Genomic DNA, 22,696 nt, shown 5'->3' on the forward strand with positions numbered 1-22,696 from the left:
GTCAGGAAGTCACTTTCTTCCACACCAGGCTTGTAGTGGGAAATTATTCAGCAAACCAAATAGAAATTTCATATCACATCTCACAGATTTTAATCATTGAAGATATTTGGTGCAAAACAGTCACTTGTGTGGCATAGATAGAACTAATAAGACCTCAGAGATGAGTAGTACATAAGAACCCTGCTGCATGGTGGCCAGAGGTGCTCCATTATCTATCAATCCATCCATCTATCTACCTACCTACCTACCTACCTACCTATCTGAAGTTATATCTGTGTGTTTTTCATCGGTGTAATACATACACTATTATATCACCTTATTTTATGTTGAGAAATCAAAAAGGCCGTATAGAAAAACGATACAGCAAAAATTTATAACACCTTCAGATTTTTGTTACAAATTGCACTAATAGTCTGTAGCTAATTATATGCACTTGATTTCCCCCCTCAAGCACAGCTTCTACATGCTACATTTAAGCTGTGTAATTAGTGGTTTAGATTATAAATTGGTTTTCTATCAGTCTGTTTTGTTTGTTATTGCTAATGAAATTATTGTAACGTTGGGCTTAGCAAGTATAGGAACTCTGTTATTTTACCTTGTGTTTTAAAAGCTATTCCCTATTTGTGTTACATACCAGATGTCACACTAATTATTATCTGCAGACAGGAGTGCCAGCTCTGCTCTAAATATAAAGCTTTTGTAAAAGCATTATGCATTAAATAGTGCAAACTACTATTATGCTCCAGTGTATTAATACTTTGAAATCTCCTCTTCTTGTCTTAGGAACTCCTTGTAACTATGATTGTGAAACTGAAAACTGTGAATTTTTCAGAATTAATCAGATCTGGAGATCAAATGCTACAGAGGGAGGAAGCAAGGGCAGGTAGCCTGGGAGGAATACAGAGAAATTGTCTAAGCAATCAGGGATCAGGTTAGGAAAGCTAAAGCCCTGATAGAACTACATCTGGCCAGGGACATCAAGGGCAACAAGAAAAGCTTCTATAGGTAGGTCAGTGATAAAAGGAAGACTAGGGAAAACGTGGGCCCTCTTTGGAATGATACAGGAGACCTGGTTACCTGGGATATGGAGAAGGCTGAGGTACTCAATGACTTTTTTGCCTCAGTCTTCACCAACAAGTGCTCTAGCCATACCACCCAAGTTGCAGAAGGCAAAGGCAGGGACTGGGAGAATGAAGAACCACCCACTGTAGGAGAAGATCAGGTTTGAGACCATCTAAGGAACCTGAAGGTGCACAAGTCCATGAGACCTGATGAGATGCATCCACGGGTCCTGAGGGAACTGGTGGATGAAGTTGCTAAGCCACTATCCATCCTATCTGAGAAGTCATGGCAGTCCAGTAAAATTCCCACTGATTGGAAAAGGGGAAACATAACCCGTATTTTAAAAAAGAGGAAAAAAAGAAGACCCAGGGAACTACAGGCCAGTCTCACCTCTGTGCCTGGCAAGATTATGGAGCAGATCGTCCTGGAAACTATGCTCAGGCACATGGAAAATAAGGAGGTGATTGGTGACAGCCAACACGGCTTCACTAGGGGCAAATCATGCCTGACAAATTTGGTGGCCTTCTACGGTGGGGTTACAGCGTTGCTGGATAAAGGAAGAGCAACTGATGTCATCTAACTGCACTTGTGCAAAGCATTTGACACTGTCTCACATGACATCCTTGTCTCTAAATTGGAGAGACATGGATTCGATGGATGGATCACTTGGTGGATAAGGAATTGGCTGGATGGTTGCACTCAAAGAGTTGTGGTCAATGGCTCAATGTCCAAGTGGAGACCAGAGACAAGTGGCGTTCCTCAGGGGTCAGTATTGGGATAGGCGCTGCTTAGCATCTTTGTTGGAGACATGGGCAGTGGGATCAAGTGCACCCTCAGCAAGTTTGCTGATGACACCAAGCTGTGTGGTGCGGTCAACATGCTGGAGGGAAGGGATGCCATCCAGAGGGACCTTGACAGGCTTGAGAGGTGGGCCCATGTGAACTTCATGAAGTTCAACAAGGCCAAGTGCAAGGTCCTGCACGTGGGTCGGTGCAATCCCAAGCACAAATACAGGCTGAGTGGACAATGGATTGAGAGCAGCCCTGAGGAGAAGGGCTTGGGGGTGTTGGTGGACAGGAAGCTCAACATGACCTGGCAATGTGCACTTGCAACCCAGAAAGCCAACCATATCCTGGGCTGCATCAAAAGAGGTGTGACCAGCAGGACAAGGGAGGTGATTCTTCCCCTCTACTCCGCTCTCATGGGACCCCACCTGGAGTACTGTGTTCAGCTCTGGGGGCCCAAGTACAAGAGAGACATGGAGCTGTTGGAGCGAGTCCAGAGGAGGGCCACAAAGATGATCAGAGGGCTGGAGGACCTCTCCTATGAAGAAAGACTGAGAGAGTGGGGGTTGTTCAGCCTGGAGAAGAGAAGGCTCCAGGGAGATCTAATTGCAGCCTTCCAGTACCTGAAGGGACCTACAGGAAAGCTGGAGAGGGACTGTTTACAAGGGCATGTGGTGATAGGACAAGGGGTAATGGGTTTAAGCTGAAGTAGGGTAGATTTAGATTAGATATAAGGAAGAAATTCTTCACTGTGAAGATGGTGAGGCACTGGAACAGGTTGCTCAGAGAATCCTGGAAGTGTTGAAGGCCAGGTTGGATGGGGCTTTGGGCAACCTGGTCTAGTGGAGGGTGTCCTTGCCCATGGCAGGGGGGTTGGAACTAGATGATCTTTGAGGTCGCTTCCAACCCAAACCATTCTGTGATTCTGTGATTCATTCCTACTTAGCCCAGCTCACTGAAATTGCTTTTTATTATGGGGGTGTGGCTTTGTGACTTTCATTTGCTCTCTGAGATACCTTGAAAGTTTTTTTCAATCTGTATTAAAAAAATCAATTCTTGTAAATCTTCAAACTTAGAACAAGTTTTTTTCTTGTAAAAATAAGCAAAATTTGGCCCATACTCTTTAGTTTAAGTGGGAATGCCTTCAGCACATGGAGTTTTAGACACGTATTTTCATCCCTTTAGAAGTCAAACTTTTTCAAACTCTCAGCCTCTGTTAGCACTTGTAACTGATCGTTTTGATCAGTAAGAGACTTGGGGCTCTTCTCACTTCAGTTGAGGAAGAAAAAGGATGGGCCATGGGTAGTTTTGTGGAGTATGCCTGTTATTTCACAGCTCATCTGTTCAGCTCTGCTGCTAATGGGTTGGGTTTTTTTTTACTGTAAGGGGACTTTGCATGAAAGGCAAAATGAGAGGAAATAGGCTCTCTGGCATGTTTTGGGGAATACCTGCTGAACCATATTAATAAGAAGAGTTTCCATAGAACATAGGACAGTACGATAAACGATTTGGCTTTAACAACCTAATTAACTATTTTGTCCTTTTCAATTTCTTCTAAATGAATGTGGAGCAATTAAAGCAATAAATGTCAGTGCTTTGAAGAGCAATACATTTCAGTGCTATGATTCTGCATATGCAAGGCAAGTGTGCATAAACAGAAAAAACAAAACAGCCAACATTGGTAAAGAAGCCTTTATTCTTACTTCATTGAAGCCAAATTTGTATTCCAGTTGCTCAGAGAAGACTTCAGAAGCAAGGTGGCTTGGTAGATCATTCCCGTGTAGGTGTTTTTAAGAAACCAGAGTAATAGACTTCACTGGTAGCATAGCTAATGATCTAGGAATGGAATGGGAGTAGTAGCCAGTTTGCCCAAGCGGTGATTGCATGGGGAATGTGGGAAGACATACCTGCATACATGCTTTCATAAAGCTCGAAACCAGGCTGGGAGACATAGTCTCAGAAGATTTATATTGTGCTTTTTTCATATTGATGCTCAGTAAGGTCCCAAGTCAAACTACGAAAGTCAAAAGGTTTATTATTGTTGGGATTTTGTTAAGGAAGAACACAAAAACAGCGCCATGTGTGGATTATGCCTTTTCAGATGTTTGGTTTTATGTAGCTGGTAAAATCACTGGGTGTATGTAGGATATGTTCTCGTAAAAATGATAGGTTTAAAGCTAGGCCATCTATTTTTGATAAAAATAAGAAACAGCAAAGTGTTGTTCAAACTGAGCTCTCTGAGCACAGAGAGATCTGTGTGACTGACATAATTTTATCAAAATATCTCATTGATTTTAGCTGAAATTCATAGCAAAAATAGAAGTTTCAAAATTCTACAACACTATGTAATCTACAGCAGTTATGGACTGTTGAAAGTGGGAAGAACTGGAGGACCACTTCTCATGAGATAGCCCATGCAGATGTTTTATTTCAGTCTGTTGCTAATGGGAGTTCACAAACATTTGTGTCCTTATCCAAACCAGACCAGTAATGATTTGCTAATCACTACCATAGGGTGATGTCACTCTTCACCTCTTCTAGTATAATAACATGTATTGGCAAAAAGAAGGATGAGAAAACTCATTTTCTGTTATACTACATTTGACTGTATTTTTTACTGTATATGTAATTTTTTTCTATCTTTACATATAGTCAGTGATAATTCAAGATGCAATAACAAAGTACAGAAATTCACAAAACCAAGAAAAAGGTTAATAAAGGACTTTCCTTTAGCTCAAGCAGACAATTTAATTCATTTCAGAGATGAGGAGCTATGATAGGGTTTGGCTCATCTGCCAGAACATCTAACATTTTGATGCTTAGAGTACTCATCAGAGTGCTCTCGGTATTCAAGGAGAGACGTGGCACCTACTGTTGTGTCAGGATGTGATGATTGCGCTGTAGAGCTAACTCTGCTCATAGGCAGTAGAAGGATCACGGGCTGAGCTAGACACCTCACATTTCGGTGGCTGAGCATAGGTGAATAAAATCCCATCCCTCACATTTTACTTTTTTCTCTCAAGTGTATGAACTTGCTCTCAGCAGAGTTGAGTATATGGTGGCGTCACTAACGTAACAGCCAGTAAGTAAAGGGATACAGTGGTCAGTGGATTTGTTGCAAAAATTCAACAAGGCAAAAGCAGTGTATGAGTAACAACAGGATCACACTCAATTTCTGAAGCTGGTCCAGAGCAGTGCCAGCATTGCAGGGGTCTGTCATGGAATTGCATGTTGCTGGGTGGGCTCAACCACTTCCAGCCATCGTCAACCCAGACCACAAAGCAGGAGGCCCAGGCACCAGCTCTACTCATAACTACATGGCAGAGCTGTTGGGTTTGGGTTGGTTGGGGGTTTTTTTGTGGAAGGGGAGATTTTTCAAGATGGGTATGAAATTATTTCATTTGTATCAAAAGCAAAATGATGTCACAGCAGACTGCCTACTCGAAACTGAAGTCAGAGTACTGCTGGGTGCAGATGAGTTAGCTCTACCAGGATAGTTTAAGCTGATCCTGACCCTTTACTCGTCCTTCCTTCCTTTACTCATTTTTCTCCTAACAAGAGAAACATGTTATTTGTTCTAATTACATTAGGCCCTCAGAAATGACTCATCATTTTATGGGCACCAGCAGAATTACCTATCATGAACAGAGGGATTTTTTTAACCCAAAATATATTGTTATATCTGAGTTATAAACCTTTGAAATGAAACTGATGTCTTAAAAAGCTTGTAGTCTAGTAGTATCAGCGGTATCTGCCTCTATAACAAGAACCAGAGTTACAAATAAAAGTAGTTGTCGTTTTAAGTGATGTCAAACTTGTATAGTACCAATTTGAAAACCAAGCAAGACATTATTAGACGTTGTCTTAAAGTTTGTCAGTTGAAAAACTGAAACACCATGAATGCAAAGGTTCTTGATCTGGAAAAAAGTGTGTAAAATGAAACCCAAATGTATCATGTGCAGTGACAATCTGAAAGAGTTTGAATGCCTATCTGTGTGCATATATACATGTATGAGTGTATACTGTCTTTGCATAGATACTCACACATACAGAAGATACTATAATACTTTCCTTCCTTTTTCATATATAAATTTCCTTCCTTTTTCATATATAAAACTAATTGCAAATTATTTCTTTTTGTTCTTCTCACAGCTGAATTTTTATTCCTCTTGTGGGGTGTTTATCTCTGCTATGCAGTGCGGACAGTCCCATCAGCATTTCATGAGCCACGTTATATGGCTGTTGCAGTTCACAATGAGCTCATTATCTCTGCTATATTCCATACAATTAGGCAAGTGATCTGTAGATCTGGTAATTAACTATTTATCTTTCAGGTTTCATATGGTGTAACTTAAAATGGGTGAGTGGGATAGGATGCATAATGGCAGGTCTCATAACTATTTAATTCTGCAAATTAAGTGATTACTAAACTTAAAACTGTTCCCATAGGATTCAATAATAGGTACACTCAACTTGTTAATTGTATAATTACGGGGTTTTTTCAGTATAGCTAGCTGATATGTTCTTGGATCCAAGTTCAGTATATATGATAAATTAGATATAGCAAAACTACCGTCTGTCTACAGTCATCTACATACTGCTCACTGGTTTGTATCCCTAGAAAAACAGCAGGTAAGAATGTTGGTTTATAAGAGCTTTTCCTGGTGTGTGACAGATTGGCAAGGTGCAGCTGTATGGTAAGATAATTGTACTGGTTTGTGCATGAAGCGCAGTGTTTTATATGCTGACATAAAAAATGTTAGGCATATGATGCTGTAACAGTAATATAAAGCACGTGTTTCTTTTAAAGTTTATAATGAGCTCTACATTTCATACTTGTAAATTATTAGAATAGCAACAAATAAATAAAGGTCTTTGCCAGAGCTACATGAAAATTACTATATATGCCTTTCCTACAGAGTACCCTGTAAAAATGAATTGGTCCTACAAAATCCAAAATAGCAAGGCAGCATGAATTTCATCTCATGCTGTCAGAGATACTTATGATTTTCTTATGACATTCTCACACCTGCCTTTGTCTCCTGACAGACCTTTTTTAGTAAGATTTTTTTTTTTTTTACATCACTCCATTGACAATCTTCAAATATGCTTCTCTGTTCCGTGGTCTGTCTTGGAACTCACATTTTTCTCTGCCTTCTTGATGTTTGCTTCCATGAGGCATCATTTTTTCTGAGTAAACATCAGCAAAGCAAATCTTTCATCTCTATTCCTGCCAGGTGCTCTTCTCCCCTATTATTGTTGTAAAGTTCGCTCCACTTTCAGGCTTGCAACTTTTTGTTTCCTTCACCTTCTCCTATCCCTATATCTCAACAATCACATACTCTCAAAATCTTCTTTCCTCTCTAACACAAACATCTGCAGAAATAATGTTTCAGTATTTGATGGAAGCATTTTTCTTTTCATTCCTGATAGATATAAAATTCCGTTACAATACTTTTGAATTGATTATAACCAATATGACAGCTTGTCAGACAAATTTTTCTCCCATTAATTAATGTTCTTAAACCATATTTTGGGCCATGTTAGAAGGTACAGTTCAGTGCAGTAGGTGAGCTATTACGTGGGCTGCAAGTTTCTTTTAACAATAGGTAGGACAGGGTGAAAGTAATCTTGGATTGAAGAGAGGGGAAGAGGGGAAAATGTGGCATTTTAATACATGCCTTATGAAGGAAACAGAAAAGGACTAGGCCTTTCAGACCTAGTGAGGATTTTTTTTTTGCTTCCGTTTTCCTCAGCAAGTTCTGGATGTAACTGAAATAGCAGAAATGTAAGACTCAGATTTATGTGACATATCTGAGTTGTCATGAAGCACTGGAGCCTTGAAGGACACTACTATTATGAGACAGCCATCCAGTCTGAAAATTCACAAAGCTCATTTAAGATTGATGTGAGCACTAAATAAAACCTTGGACTGTTTGCATTTTGTTTTCCTTTAAAAGTATTATTCCCATTTCAGAAGCAGAGGATTCCTGATTATCTTCAGATCAGTGTAGCATTATATTCCTCATTGCTCTTTCTCTTATATTACTGAGAAAAACAAAATTTATATGGAACAAATCTCATTTGAATGTAAACCCCATCTCTGCTACGTCTGAATGGCTACTACAAATGTTCTTTTGCTTTCAGGGGTATGTCGTGGATACCTTAGTCAAGGTTTCATGCATAAAACAAGCAAAAAGCCTTCACAGAATTTGAGGACTGGAGCTGTTAAGGGTTAGCCAAATCTGGTGGGCATCAGTACCTGGGACCTTTCTCCCATCTCTGTTTGATGGATGTGGCTGCTGCTGTTTCTATTTGCAGACCTAGTGAGGCTGAGCACGCCCGCCATGGGTGCAGGCATACGCAAGACATGACTGGCCACATGGACCAGCACAGGTCCAACATGTACAGCCTGGTCCTCTTCCTCCTCTGCAGCTGATGAGGTTCACTAATGAAGCACGCACCCTGTGTAGGTTCACAAGCACACTATATTCACAGGTCCTGCAAATACGAGTGCAGGCCTTAAGCCAACCTAATATCAGTCTTTGGGTTTGGGGCCCTGTACTCAGTCACGGGCGGAGACCTTGGGTCTCCCCCGTGCTGGTTAGTCCAGCCTGAAGTTTGCTCGTGACTTGCACATACACATATGCACAGCGTAGAGAGAGATCACACAGACATTAGGAGAAGGATTTAATGAGAAGATAGGACATACTGCAGTGATCAGGTCCAGGGCTCAGCCAGTGACAACTTGCTTACATGTCACCAGCCCCTTTTATCCCCCCTTCTTTCCATGCTCATTCTTCCCCATCTACCTCAGCCCCTCTCTGTCTCTGTCCTTGTCTTCTCCCAAATAAACAACCCACCCCTCATTACTTTTTTCCTATTGGTCCCAGTTTTGCTACATCTGTACTCCAATTTGGTATTTCTGATACCATTAGCTAGGTAATCACAGCCTGACATGCTGTTACTGATATGGTTATATCAGTACCACTGACCTTGCAAGTTCTGCTCCCCAAAGACCCCCAGTGCTCCCTTCATTTACCTGTGAAGTTTGGCCATCAATCAAATGACTCCACATTAACCATCGGTGAAATCTTGCCATCCCTCACAGCACTATCTGTAACTTTTGTTCACTTTTCACTGTTATTTGTTATATCCAGCACTTTCTCATGTCATGTTCAATAGTTCTCATGCTGTGTTCAGTTAGCAAAACCTCAGGCCTGAGCCTCCTCATATCCCTGCACACCTCAACAGCAACATCTCTGTAAGAAATAATTATAATATTTTATTATGTTCATGAAACATTTCATTTCCAAAGTATTAAACAAGAAATGGTGACTGTATTATTATAGCATATAAGCCAGTGTTTCATGCCAGACTATTTCTGTTAACAAAAGCTTCTGCAAAATGTGCATCTGTGGACTTGGATAAGTTGCAAATGTCATTTCTATCTGAACAATTTTTGTAAACCTGCAAATTACAAGCCAGTGGTACATCCATTCATCCGTTGCATTGCTTACCATTTCTGTCTTCGGGAGCTCACTGAAGCGGATAAGCCAAGCATGCTCCAGCTAGCTTTAACCGCAGCGCTTGTTCTACCACTCTTTTAGAAAGCTCAGCAAGGAATTGCTTCATTTGGGAGGTTCAGCCACTCATTTCCTAGCATTCGCAAGGCTCTTGGGCCCTGCGGTACTGAGCTGGGCGGTCCTGCAATCAAGACCATTTCTCTGCTCCCTGCTAAAATGCATTTCAGTTCAGCTCTCTCTTTGATGGCTTATCAGCCGCACTCTGTAGCTGCGATCTGTGGACATCCTGTATTTATGAAGTGCACTGCAATTTATCATAGCACATGTGCTTACTTAGTCTAAAATCATCTGTTCAGATCCTTAATGTATGTAAACTGCCAAAACTCAGTTCAGGCCAAAGAAGCTGTGACAATATAAACCATCCAAAAAACCAGCTAAGTAGAGCGAGAATGATGGAATAAGCAATATCCTTTAAGGTCTGTTGTTTCTTTTTATATTTTGTTTAGGCTTGTTTTGCTGGTTGTTTTTTTCTGAGGTGTTTTGAAATTGTGGTATAAAAGTAAAGCATGTAGATGTAATTTTTAGTCTGTATGAAAGCAGTACAGAAGAAAACCGGTTGTATTTGTCCTTTCAATGAAAAGAATCCTAAGGAATATGAAAAATGTTAAATCTAATGCACTGGAGAAAAGGCAGTGAATTGCAACCCTGAATTCTATTTTCAGATTCATTCTTGCTTCAAGACTTCAGTCTGACTGGATGCTGATGCTGTTCTTTGCACACACACACTTGACTGTGACAGTCACTGTTGGGCTACTTCTGATCCCTAAGGTATTCGAGTCTCCTGTCTCTTTTCTTTTGCCAAGACCGAGGAAGATAAACGTGGTCATGCAGAAGCAATGCTGTATAAAATTAGCAAGCAACTGATAGAAAAGGAAGATGTAAAATTTGGCTATGTTTCCTGAAAAGCTGTATATTTTTTTATTTTAAAAACTCTTATACATTTTCAAATATTCTTTCTTTCAGCTTTCAAAATTCCAGGGGTTTAAAGTACTTAAAATTTTGGTGTGATTAATACAAGAAGGAAAGAATCCTTCCTAGCGATGCTTATTTCAGGTATTTGGGTGACCATGCTGCTGCCAGAGTTGGCTGAGATCAGACAAAGAGTTTAGGGGAGGGCTTAGAAAGACTAGGACAGACTGCTAAGTAAAACTGGAATGAGGAGCTTGGACTGGCCATGAGATAGAGATGTTGGAACTTAAACCAGGCAGTTGTTACAGGCTGCAAAAGAAGAACCCTTTGCAAGTCAGAGCCTGGGACGGACAGATGCTGCATACTGAGAGCAGACGTGGCCTGTGATATGGAGCCAGTGCTGGGTAGGAAGATGAATGTGTGTGTCACGCAGGAAGATGGAGAACAACAGGAGGCAGGGAAGAGAAGAGACAGAGCTCCGAGCACGGCAGCACGCCTCCCGTCAGCTCTGGGAGCAAAGCGACAATGTCAGTCTCACCAGGAGCAGAACCACAGGCAGCTCCGCCTGTCTCTAGCACCAGTCCGTAGGATTGGAATGGAGCGAGTGATTTTATAATGGCTTTTGAAATGACCGATAATGTTAATCAAAAGGTCAAGAGACAGAGAGAACAGTAAAGGTGAAAGCTGCATACGAAGGAAGAACATTAAGCAGTTCAAGTTGATAGAATTTTCAGTTTAATGAAGCTGCTATTCCGGTCTTGCCTATGTGTCAGAACAGGGTGTGCTGATAGCTGTCAAATACACATACATTAAACAGTCATAACAAGGGGACACATTGATGCAGCTTTAATACTGAATAACCTTATTTATTTTAAATTACTTTTCTGGTCTCTGGCAATAGTCTTATTATTTTCTATTTTATGTTCATGAACTTTATTACGTATCTTCAGAGATGCCTTTCTAGACTAACCTAGAAAATTTGTTGACCTTTCTGAAGCTGACTCATAACTACTGATCAACATTTCCATTTTTAGCTTATTATCTGTGTAACACTACACAGACTTTTCTTCCAGAGCAACAAAGAATTCAGGGAATTAAGAGAAGATTCATAAGGTTTAGTTCGATTCATAAAGTCCTGAGGCCAGACGACTGTGTGTCCAATAGTAACTACAGATGAGTGAATCAATACGAATAAAAAAATAGCTGACAACCTCTCTCCAACTGTTGATCTGAGCATCTAGGAACACTTAGAAGAGAGAGATTAACTTGTCTGCTTTTGTATTTGTTTGCTAAATTTTTTTTAGGGTTTTTTTGTTTTGGTTTTTTTTTCCCAGCTCTTCCTTTACAGGGTCAGGACCTAAAATGGGAGAATTGCTTTCTGCAGGATTATTCAACAGTATAGAATATAAAATACAGTCTTACAGCTTTAGAAGCCTAATTGGCTGAAAGTCTATTTCTTTATATTTTTCAATTTTAAATACAATTTAAAGAGGTTCAAAGAAGCATCATAATAAGTACAAAGGGGCTTTTTCCTAATGCAAATCTCTAAGCCTTATCAAGTTAGACCATCATTAATAAGAGTTCCTTCTCCATACAATATTGATATTCTGTAAGATACTACTAATGCCAGTGATGCCTAGAGCTAGTATTTTGAGTTCAGAAAATCACATGAAATCCATAGAAGGGTGATTGTGCCATAAAAACTGTTGATGTAAACTCTTAGAGCGATGTTGAAGTAAACTTCTGCACTGGTGGTAACATCTTTTTTATGAATACTTATTGCAGTTTTCACATTCAAGCAATAACCCAAGAGATGATATAGCTACAGAAGCTTATGAAGACGAGCTTGATATGGGTCGATCTGGATCCTATCTGAACAGCAGTATCAATTCAGCATGGAGTGAACATAGTTTGGATCCTGAAGATATTCGGGTATATATAACTCATTTAGATATCATTTCTTTTCAAGAACAACACTTTTTCGTACCAGTAAACTCTGAATTGCATCCATTTGACTTTTTCACAGATACCAGGTGAAACAGGCCAGCTTAGGTCTCTCAATGATTGTGGCATCAGGTCATGTAAGATCTCATGGAAAATATTCACTGGTGTGAAGAGAAAGCTGCATTACTAGTTGTAGTAGAAGTCATACTGGAGGCTGAAGAGAAGGAAGCATCCATAGCAAGAACTGTTTATCAGTTTACATAGGCTCTTTGAATTATCTTGAAGTACAAACAGCACTTCTTGTCACTGTGCTTAGTCATTTGCATGTAACATATACATAAGTATACATAACTATTTAACATAAAATTAAAAACCCCATGATTAACAGAAAAAATACTTCCTATCTTACATGATAAAAGGACAATTCTGTCTGGAGCTTGTCAGACTTCTGTTTGCAGAATAAAGAATAGCTGTAGAGTTCAGTAGGACAGCGTGCATCACAGCATCGCACAATCTGAAACATACAGCATGAATGTGTATGATTTGTGCATGCTATGTGATGCGCAGCTGTGGAAGGTAACTGGTTTGTGCACGAGGGCTGAACTTATTTTTACAGTGGAAAAAAATGGGATTTAAGTTGATGGAGAAATGGCACATTCATGAATTAGAAAAAACAGTGAAGAAAGTTTAGTGCGTTTTTTAGAGCAATGGGTAATGCATTCATCAGGCTGTTTGTTTGACTGGACTCACTCTGTGCATGCTACTTTTGCCATTCGCTTTGCTTTGCAGGATGAGTTGAAGAAACTGTATGCCCAGCTTGAAATCTATAAAAGGAAAAAGATGATTGCTAATAACCCACATCTCCAGAAAAAAAGGTGCTCTAAAAAGGGCTTGGGGCGCTCGATAATGCGACGTATTACAGAAATCCCCGAGACGGTCACCAGGCAGTGTTCCAGGGACGAGAAGGACCTGATGGAGCACAGTGCTGTGAAGAACACGGCCACGCTGAGGAAAAACCCACAGGATTCTACGAGTTCTGCGAAGCCAAAAGAAGAGACTTTGAAAAACAGAGTCTTTTCATTAAAAAAGTCCCACAGCACTTATGATCATGTTAGGGATCAATCAGAAGAACCTAATAGCTTAACTACAGAAAGCGCAGAAGTTATAGCTGCTGAGAATTCACTTCTGGATTCCTTGAATGGTAACAAATTAACCAAAAACGCTCCGGAAAAAGTTGAAGCTGTCTCCACTGAATCGGTCCCTTTGGTGTGCAAATCAGTAAGTGCACATAACTTAAGTGCCGATAAGAAGCCTCTGCATCCAAGAACATCTGTGTTACAAAAATCCCTCAGTGTTATTGCTAGTGCCAAGGAAAAGACTCTGGGACTAACGGGTAAAACACAAAGTCTAGAAGAAAGCACTAAAACTCATAAATCTCAGCAGAAGGGTAAGGAGGCCAACAAAAAGCACTCAGCCTCCGACAAAGGGGAGCATAAGGATTCCCACCGGAAGAACTCTACCCACACTGAGGAAACAAAGAAAACCCATAAATCTGGAATTATGAAACAGCAAAGGGTTAGTCAAACACCTGCAAATCCAGACACAGGCCCAGGTAAGTCTCTGCACAAGGACAATTTCGACATAGGAGAAGTTTGTCCTTGGGAGATATATGACCAAACTCCTGGTCCTGTGCCTTCTGACTCTAAAGTTCAAAAACATGTGTCTATTGCTTCCTCAGAGCCAGAGAAAAACCACCCTTCCCAGCCGAAGGGGAAGACTCATCATAAGCTGAAGACACCTGAGGGGTATCAACAGTCAAATCAAAAGAGCTCAGAGAAGGTGGAGGCAGCCACTCGGGAGACACAAGAGCAGCAGGTCTTTGAAAATGAGAAAAAACAGTCAAATTCCAAGTCTCAGGTCTCCCCTGGCCTGAAGTGTGAGAATGTTAATAGATATGCACCTATAGCCTGTGCTGGGGAGCAGAAGGAGCTACCCCAGAAAGCAGCAGAAAAGGAAAACCTCAATAAATCAGCAGAACAGAAAAAAAATGCCTCTTCTGAGGAAAATGTGCTTTCATCTGACTCCCATAAGCCAAGTAGTTACTTTCAGCAACCTTTAGCATCTCGAGCTGAAGTCTGCCCTTGGGAGTATGATACACCAGATTTACCAAATGCAGAAAGAAGTGTAGCTTTATCGAACACCTCTGCTATAAGTGCAAATAAAACAGCAACACCTCGAAAATAAGAGGCTTTTGGACTGAGGAGAGTAGCAGCATTGAGAAGAAAGACAACAGGAAAGACAGAGGGGACTTAAGCCAAAAGGATCTGAAAAATTCCTAAGGAGCATCACTTAAATCAAGGGAGTCAGCACTACAAATAAGTAGGAGTTAAGCAAAGTAAATTATCATTAATGTTGTAATTATTTATTTGTTGAGTGCCAACAATGTGATTAGCAGTGCCCAGAATATGGTCCCTGCTCCAAGGATTTTACTGTGTCACTGAAAGCAACCTGCCTTTGTGAAGTCACTTCTCTTTTAAAAGAAAAAAAAATGATGGTAACAAACGCACAGTGTAGATCTTAACCAAATTATTTCTGAATGCCGCAACTGGCTTTACCTTGCCCTTGGGACTTTAAAGATCCAGCAGAAGTAGGGCACAGAAAATGTCCTGGTGGCAAAAAGGGGTATCAATGAGCAGCTTATTAAAATGACGACTTTTCACTTTACATATTTAGTCTAGATAGCACTGCTAACTCAATGCATCCCAAAAATACATTTTATATAATGATTGCTGTCATTTTATTACTGTGTGTTTAAGTACATTGTTGTGTCTCATATTAAAGCATTCCAGATTGTATAATTTTTGCAAATAACTTTGATATTATGTGACACAACAACACATTTATGCAATCTGCAGATACTTTCTTCTAATTGCAAGTTAAAATACCTGCTGTAGACTTTTTTGTTTATCTATAGAATTGCAGTAATCTTTCACTGGCTATGGAAGCCGTAATTCATATTGGGAAATTCCTTTGGGCTTTGGAGATTTTTATTTTTTTTCAGTTTCCTGTGATTTATATAGTGAATTTTTTGCTTTATTCTCTGTTATTTAAATTTATAGTTTGATACTGTATTATTCAGGGGTTTTATACTCAGTAAGTTACTTGTTATGCACTTCCCTGTTAATGCTCATAGACTTTGTTAATAGTGGAAATTCAGTCGTCTTAGCTGCATATTCTGGTAAGTCTTAGGACAACTTATCTGTTGTTTGTTACTAATTGGAAAATATCATCTAACAAACCAGAATTCTTACTTTAAACATCCATGGTGATGATCTTGTTCAGTATTGCACACTGAGCATATCCTGCTAAATAAGCAAGAATGACAACAAGTATACCCCAGAAATGATCACCTGTTTTACTAAAACCAGACAACTCTGGGAAATATATTAGCTAGCTCATATAGAACAACAGTGTACTGTTCATCCCTGTTGGCAAACCTCCAAAAATTGGCCTTTGGAGTGAGGAGAGAAGTCCAAAATATTCCTCTTCCCCATATATGCAATTGTAAGAGATAATGGGAGTGGAAATGGTGGCATCTCTCTCCCACTCTCTAAAATGCTTTGACTTTTTTTTTTATTTATACATACATTTACAGTAAAAGTTAGTGTTTAATACAGTGCTAACTTTCAGTAATAGCTACAGTCCTCATCGTGTATATTAGCTTAATTCATAGATGGCCCATTCACAACTACAAGTCTTAGTGATGGTACACCATCAGGGCCTGAGGACGTATTGTAAAGATTCTGAGGAGTATCACTAATAATGAAAAACCCTCCTTCATCTAAATGCAGTACCAGTAAAGTGCTATTCACTAGAATTGGCTATACGTACAGTACTCCAAAACAAAGACAGCTCAGTCCTAAAGAACTTGCGTGATTTGAGAGAAGTGATGGGATTCAGTGGAAGAACATGAAAGGAGGATGATTGAATAGAATGTGTTGTTTAATATATATATAATATATATAAAAAATAGATATTTATATATGTTTAATATATATATAAAATGTCATATCTAATGCACACCTGCACATACACGTATGTAGTATAAACTGATTTTTGTGGCATCATAGAAGAAGTGGCTTAAGATAAAATGCAGTGAGCAGAGAGACTTAGATAAGCTGAGCATGAGAAATTTTTTTTTTGTCCTTTAAAAAGGACGTGAGACTATGGGCACATCTACACTGACAGATCAAGATGGATCCGATCTTCCTCTGCTAAGCCCTAACCTGGAACCTGCCGACACCTGAGCCAGCTGGGAACAAGTCAGCTCAGGTCTCAGTGCTGTCTAAACACATTGGCCTCGCTCATAAATTCTGCTCATTAGCTCCAGATTAAAGTGGCCGAACTGCCCCAACCAACCTGGTTAGCCTGGACGGTGCTCGATTCCACCATGGGGACATGCTGACTTAGGTCTTTGCTACCCTGGGCTTGTCTAATTCTCCCACCTCTCTTTAGTAGGGTGTAGTTATGGCCTAGGAGATCTGGTCTTTGCCTTCAACACACATCTTGTAGCCAGGACTCTTGCAGCCCACAATCCCTGTTCACCTGTGAAAGGGAGTCAGGCATCTGAGTCTGGGTGCTTTGGACATCTGTGCACCCACTTTGCGCACACAGTGCCAGTGGCATCCCACGTGCAGCCCAAATCTAGCTCTCTGCTTAGTGTGGCAAAGAGCGGAGGTTAGACCTGGTGTGCCCAGATTCTCCCTTCCCGCTCCGAGACACTCACGGGATTTGGCAGTAACTTTACCATCAACTTAGTGAGATCTGATCAGCTCTTCAGAAAGTAACCCTAAACTTCCCTGCATGGGAGGAAGTCTATCCTGGGAACATAGCTTTCTGGGAGTCCTCAAGGAGTACACTGACTCTGTGTGCAGAGAGATGCACAACTTTAAACCTGCTGAGTATGGTGACCACCTTGCACCTCTCCTGCCCCTGAAGGGAGGTTCTGCAGCCCATCTCAGCGGTGGTTTGTGTGAACAGGGTAGGGGGGACAGCCTATGTCAGGTTGCCCTGGCTCACTAACGGGAGTCAGCGCTCTGTTGCAGCCACTTATAAGTGGGCATCCATGAAGCAGTCATGGAAGGAGATGTTTGTACGTACTCACTGCCTCTTGGAGACAGATGGTCACAAGGAGCAGGCGCCAGCCCTGGCGCCCTTGCTCGTCCTGCCCTCCCTCCCTTACCTCAGGGCTGCGCGAGGACACGCTGCCCCTGCGCTGCGGCAGCCGTGTCAGGGTACCACATGCACCCAGGGTTAGGGGATCCGCGTCCGCAACGCATCCACACAGTACCACTGCCCCTTGCATCGCTGGCAGGATCAAGCCCTTCGTGCATGACCGTATCTGTGCCACCACTACCTGTCTACAATTCCTTGCTCGTTTTCTTTTCCCTTTCTTTCTTTTTTAAGAGGTAACTTCATGAGAAACACAGAAACAAAGCCCATTCCTTGGCTGCTGTAAAACAGCCCAGCTGCACAGCAAGCAAAAGAAGAATGGCTGATTTACCAGGGAAGGCGTTGGCTTGTATGTTCTTGTTTGGTTTTGTTTTCTTTCATCCTGACCCTTTCCCTCACTTCTTAAAAAATGTCTGTTGTGGTTCTTTAGGCTTGTTGTAGTTACATCTCCTAAGACTGATACAATTGGAGAACTTTCCTTTAGAAAGCAACAAAGCTTTCCCCAGTTTATTTAGCAACTGATATTTGGGCTACAGATTCAATTGGGACTTCAAATTATTTTGCACTTAAGAAAATGAGGGGCCAAACTTCACTCAACTATTCTGTTCACTATGATGCTGCTAGAAACATTGCTTAATGAAGACATACTAAGTTAGACTTAAATAACGTTCTGTATTTCATAGATTTTTCTCCACCAGCATATATTGGCTAGATTGCTTAGTTGTCTTTTTCTGGAGTTTCATTGTCATTAAGCCAAGAGAAGTGCAACTCTAGAATTAAGATGTTTTCTAGCAGATCTGTTGAGAGAGAAGATAATAAACACTAAGGTCACAAACATTTGCTAGGTTGTCCTTTTAAATGCATGTGCAAGCTGCATTTCTCCTTTATTTCTAAGCCATGGTTTATAATTAATTAGATTTATACCAATCTTATTAGACTTGTATAATTTATGCAAGATTATATGCTTTAAAATATAAATCAGTACACACCTATCATCAGCTTTGGTGGCATCATAGACCTGAAACCGGACAATACTTTTATATTTGCTCTCCTTAGGCTTTTGCATGCATATGACAACAGGCAGGCCTGAGAAAACACTGCCTTTTGACTTTTAACATTTTAGCTACTCCAAGCTGTAGAGTATATAAAGCTGTAAGTCTCTTCACTTTATAATGTGGTTCTTATAACAATGTTATCTGGCAACCAACAGCATCCACCATGAAATACTTGATAGATTTATGTTGTAATGTGTTGCAGCATGTAAATAATGTAACTTCTCTGCAATAAAGCACATTTATATGAAATCTGTCTGCAGGCTTTTGTGTTGTGATTTTCTGAAGTCATTACTGGTCCAAACTAAACAGGTTTCTCATCAAACTTATAAATTAACGAACAATGAATTTTACAGCTTATATGATCTGATCACCTCATTAGCATTTTCCAGATTTTCCTCATGTTTTCTTGACATCAACCTTTAGAGTAGCTGTGTACTGTGTTCAGGATTTCAGGTGAAGGAAAAGGCACGACCAGCAGCTGTCTTTTCTCAGTGGCTGTAATTTTGAGAGCAAAACTGTAGGGTCCATGCTATATTCTCCTGAATTTAATGGCAAATAGAATGTTAGAAAATATTAGGAAATAAATAGATAGCATTTTATAATGTCATTGTAAAATCCTATAGCTCATCTGTACTATATGTGTGCATGCCTGGATTCCTCATCTAAAATATGTCTGACAGATACAGAACAGGTACAAAGAATGGTAACAAAGATGATCAGAGACAGAGAGTGGCTGCTGTGTGAGGGATGACTAAATCAACTGCGACTTGTTTAGCTTGGGAGAGAGATGACTGAGAGAGGGATGAGACCTATATAAAATTATGAATGGTCCAAAGATAATTAGGAAACTGGTATTTGCTGGGTTTTATCATGCAGAAACTACAGAACACCCAGAGCGGCCATCATGCAGAAGTTTAAAACAAATGAAGTTTTCTTCTACATATGGCATAAATAACTTGTGAAGCTAATTTTCACAGGTTGCTGTGCATTTCATGAGTTCAAACAGCATTGGAGAGATCATAGAAGAGAAATCCACCAATATCCCTGAAAATGGTGGATACAAAACTCTTAAATCCCTAATCTGTAGATGGTTGATAAGTAGGAGAATTGTCTTTGGGTAATCACCAATGTTCTTTCCATAATCACTCACTGCTGGATACGGTGCTAGATGAGTATTTTATACATTACAACCTCTGTACCTTCTTATGTCCGCATAAATACAGATAGTTAAGCTCAATTAATTTATTTTCTTTTCTCATCCCTGTTTTTTAATGACCCTTTATTGGTGCAGAGGTCTGGTAGGTTCTTGCACAGACATATATATTCATTTGTACCTTTCCCAGTACCTTCTGGGTTGAAATGCTGCCATTTGGGTAACCAGTCTGAGTCATGGTATCAGGCGTAATGGGGACATGAGGGGGAGGGAAGGGGAAGGGTATTACTTACATTCAGTAAATGAACTGTGTGCAAGTCTTTTGCAAGCAAGAAGTCCAGATACCAGAAAAATAAGGCCTGGAGATTTTCCTCTGAACCACTTCACAGGGCTCAGCTCAAACCTAGGGCAGCTTTGCTCTCTCAGACACAGGGTGTCAAAACTAACAGTGGCCTTCTGAGCTCCACTTCGGATGTTTTCACAGCTTTTAAGAAGGGAATTATTTCCAAAGTTTTGTGGCTTTGGAAATAATCCACAGCTGCATTTTCTGTGACCCTTCTTCCTTCTCCTGTTATAAAACATGTTTCATCTGAGGGGAACCTGTGGGTGCACCCGCCCTGCCCTGAGAAGAAGTTGGGGGGGAGGCCCACCAGCAGCCTGCTGGCACCCATGGGGAGGGTATGGAGAAGAGAGATGGGCTCTTCACAGTGGTGCATGGTGGGAGGAAGAGAGAGACAACGGGCATAAATCCAACAAGAGACACTCAGACTGAATACATGGAAAACTTTTTCACTATGAGAGGTCAAACAGTGGAGAAGGTTACCCAGAGGTTGTGCAGTTCCTTGGAGCTTTTCATGAACCAAGTGGATAAAGTCCTGATCTTCTAGCTGATCCTACTTTGAGCAGCAGGTTGGACTGGAGACCTCCCAAGGTCCTACCTGAATGATCCTATCATCCTGCGAACAGTGTTCACTACTAGAACATGTTCTTCACATCATCCTTTTGAAAGCCTGCAGATGGATACCCCAGGCAACTTTAACTCCTGCATAACAGTACAGGATACGTAGTCATTGATACAATACGTACCTGTGGGCAAGCCCCCAGAACAAACACCAGCTGCTGTAATAGAAAGGCATTTTGCTTTTCTTCTGATCCCCACAGCCCAGAGCGAGCATGGTGACAAAGCAAAGAAGGAAGTTATTTTGTTTAGAGCTGGATGGGAAGAACAGTTCTAGCTGCCTATGTTGAGCGAGTGCTTGAGCTGGTGCACAGTTGAGAGAATGTCTTCCAGAAAAACAAACAAACCCACCCTTAAAAAAGGATAATGTTTTTCTGCAACACTTTGAGGATTTTTAAAAATCAGTACTGGATTCTGAAGGAACTGTTAAAGAAATTCCAAATATTGGGGGACTTGTGAATGCAGTTCTTCAAGACGGCAGTTGATTCAGTTCAGGGTTACGGGGCTGCATGCCTGCCTGCAGAGAAGTTATTTCAAACTGAACACTTTTTTTTTTTTCTTTCCCTTAATAAAATAGTATTTCTGAGAGGTTGGAGTGAACTTTTTCCAATTCTAAAGGAACTTTTTTCATCAATTTGGAAATTAGCTTTAGCAATGCTAGAAAGTTAGTAAAAGATATTGATTGTTTCCCTTGGTTTGGCAGGCTGCCATCATGTTGTAATATTCAATCTTCTGGTTCTTTAATACTTGGAAAATTGAACATTATCTCTCCATTTATGCAGGCGATTTTTCTTTTTTTTCCCCCATTTATTTATGAGTTAGCTCTTTAAGTCACTGAAAGTGTACAAACAAATCAAACACTGGACATTTTACCATCAAATTATTGGATTTTAGATTTCTGGATATATGAGTTGGGTCCAATTTTTCATTGTGTCAAAGCATGGAAAAACATTACGTTGTACCAAAAATAGCCATATATTTTTGAAATGTGCATTTCTGATCTTCTGTGTAATATATACATATCTTATATACAAGTGTACAGAATCATTATTACATCTTTGTAGCTGCAGAAGGCAAAGTTTTCCAGTAGCTGGGTAGCAGCCTTTAGAAGCAATTAAAAGGAAGATTGCTAAGCCTCCTCAATGGAAGTCTTCTCATGAAATTCAAATCACTGGGAGTCTTTCAGGTCTCCCAGCATAGAATGTGTGTTAAATTAGGGCTCAGTGGCATGTTTGCTTCTTGGCTGTTGGAGAGATGTTCTGAGGCAGAGCAAATGCAGGCGCCTCTCCAGTCCCACCGTGGCATGGTGTCATGCCCACGTGTGTGACCTCTTGCTTTCCTGCTTGCTGTTGGCCTGCTGTGCCCTTTCTTCATGATGGGGAATCAGGGAATAAGCTTAAAAACCTGTATTTGGTTGATCTGCTTGGCAAACATCTGTAATGGTGGTTTTCTGTCATACACGGGAGTTGACCAGAGCAGCAGCGATGAGCTGGGTTGGTGTGTAGTGGACATGCAGGGATGCCCGAGTGGGGCTGACAAAGTCTTTTGGAGGCTGCCTGGATCTCTTTGGAGCTGAATGCTATTAGCTGTACTGCTTGGCAGATGATGTTGGCAGGGAGTTTAGACTGGGTGCAGTACTACAGGTGAGAAACAGGTTGATTTGACATACTTCACTGCTAAAAATAGTATCATGTAATGATGTCTTTGTTCCATGAAGATTTTTTTGAAGCTGCAGGGTGGTAAGAACCATGTGGTTCCAACAATCGTCTTGGAGACTTCACCAAGGGAAAATCACAGCAGCACTGGAGAAGACACCTGCCCAACTCTGTTCCCACATCACGTTTTATGAGGTACTTGGCAAATGCACATGATTTGTGTAAGCTAGCAAAATTGGCTAGTGCTCCTCTGTAGGCAGTGTATTGTAATAGTTATGTTTCTACTCATTTTAATGCTTTTATAATATATCAATTTCCCCTTGTTGACAGCAGTTTTATCTCTATGATTTTTTTTCC

General features: G+C 40.6%; 1 protein-coding gene across 2 annotated transcripts in view; it reads left to right on the top strand.

Annotated features, from left to right (window-relative positions):
- GPR158 (G protein-coupled receptor 158) overlaps nt 1-18,802 on the top strand; it is a 207,541-nt gene extending 188,739 nt beyond the window's left edge. The window contains exons 8-12 of one of the 2 annotated variants that reach the window (XM_054818196.1): nt 6,000-6,138; nt 10,096-10,201; nt 12,128-12,274; nt 13,076-13,898; nt 14,025-18,802. In XM_054818196.1, coding sequence (XP_054674171.1) covers nt 6,000-6,138; nt 10,096-10,201; nt 12,128-12,274; nt 13,076-13,898; nt 14,025-14,530 — 1,721 coding nt within the window. In that variant the 3' untranslated portion in view covers nt 14,531-18,802. Of the gene's footprint in view, nt 1-5,999; nt 6,139-10,095; nt 10,202-12,127; nt 12,275-13,075 lie in introns of both variants that reach the window. The other variant, XM_054818195.1, reaches the window with a different exon arrangement.
- Nucleotides 18,803-22,696: the final 3,894 nt, after the last annotated feature.

Source organism: Grus americana, chromosome 2, assembly GCF_028858705.1.
Source record: "Grus americana isolate bGruAme1 chromosome 2, bGruAme1.mat, whole genome shotgun sequence".
NCBI lineage: Eukaryota > Metazoa > Chordata > Aves > Gruiformes > Gruidae > Grus > Grus americana.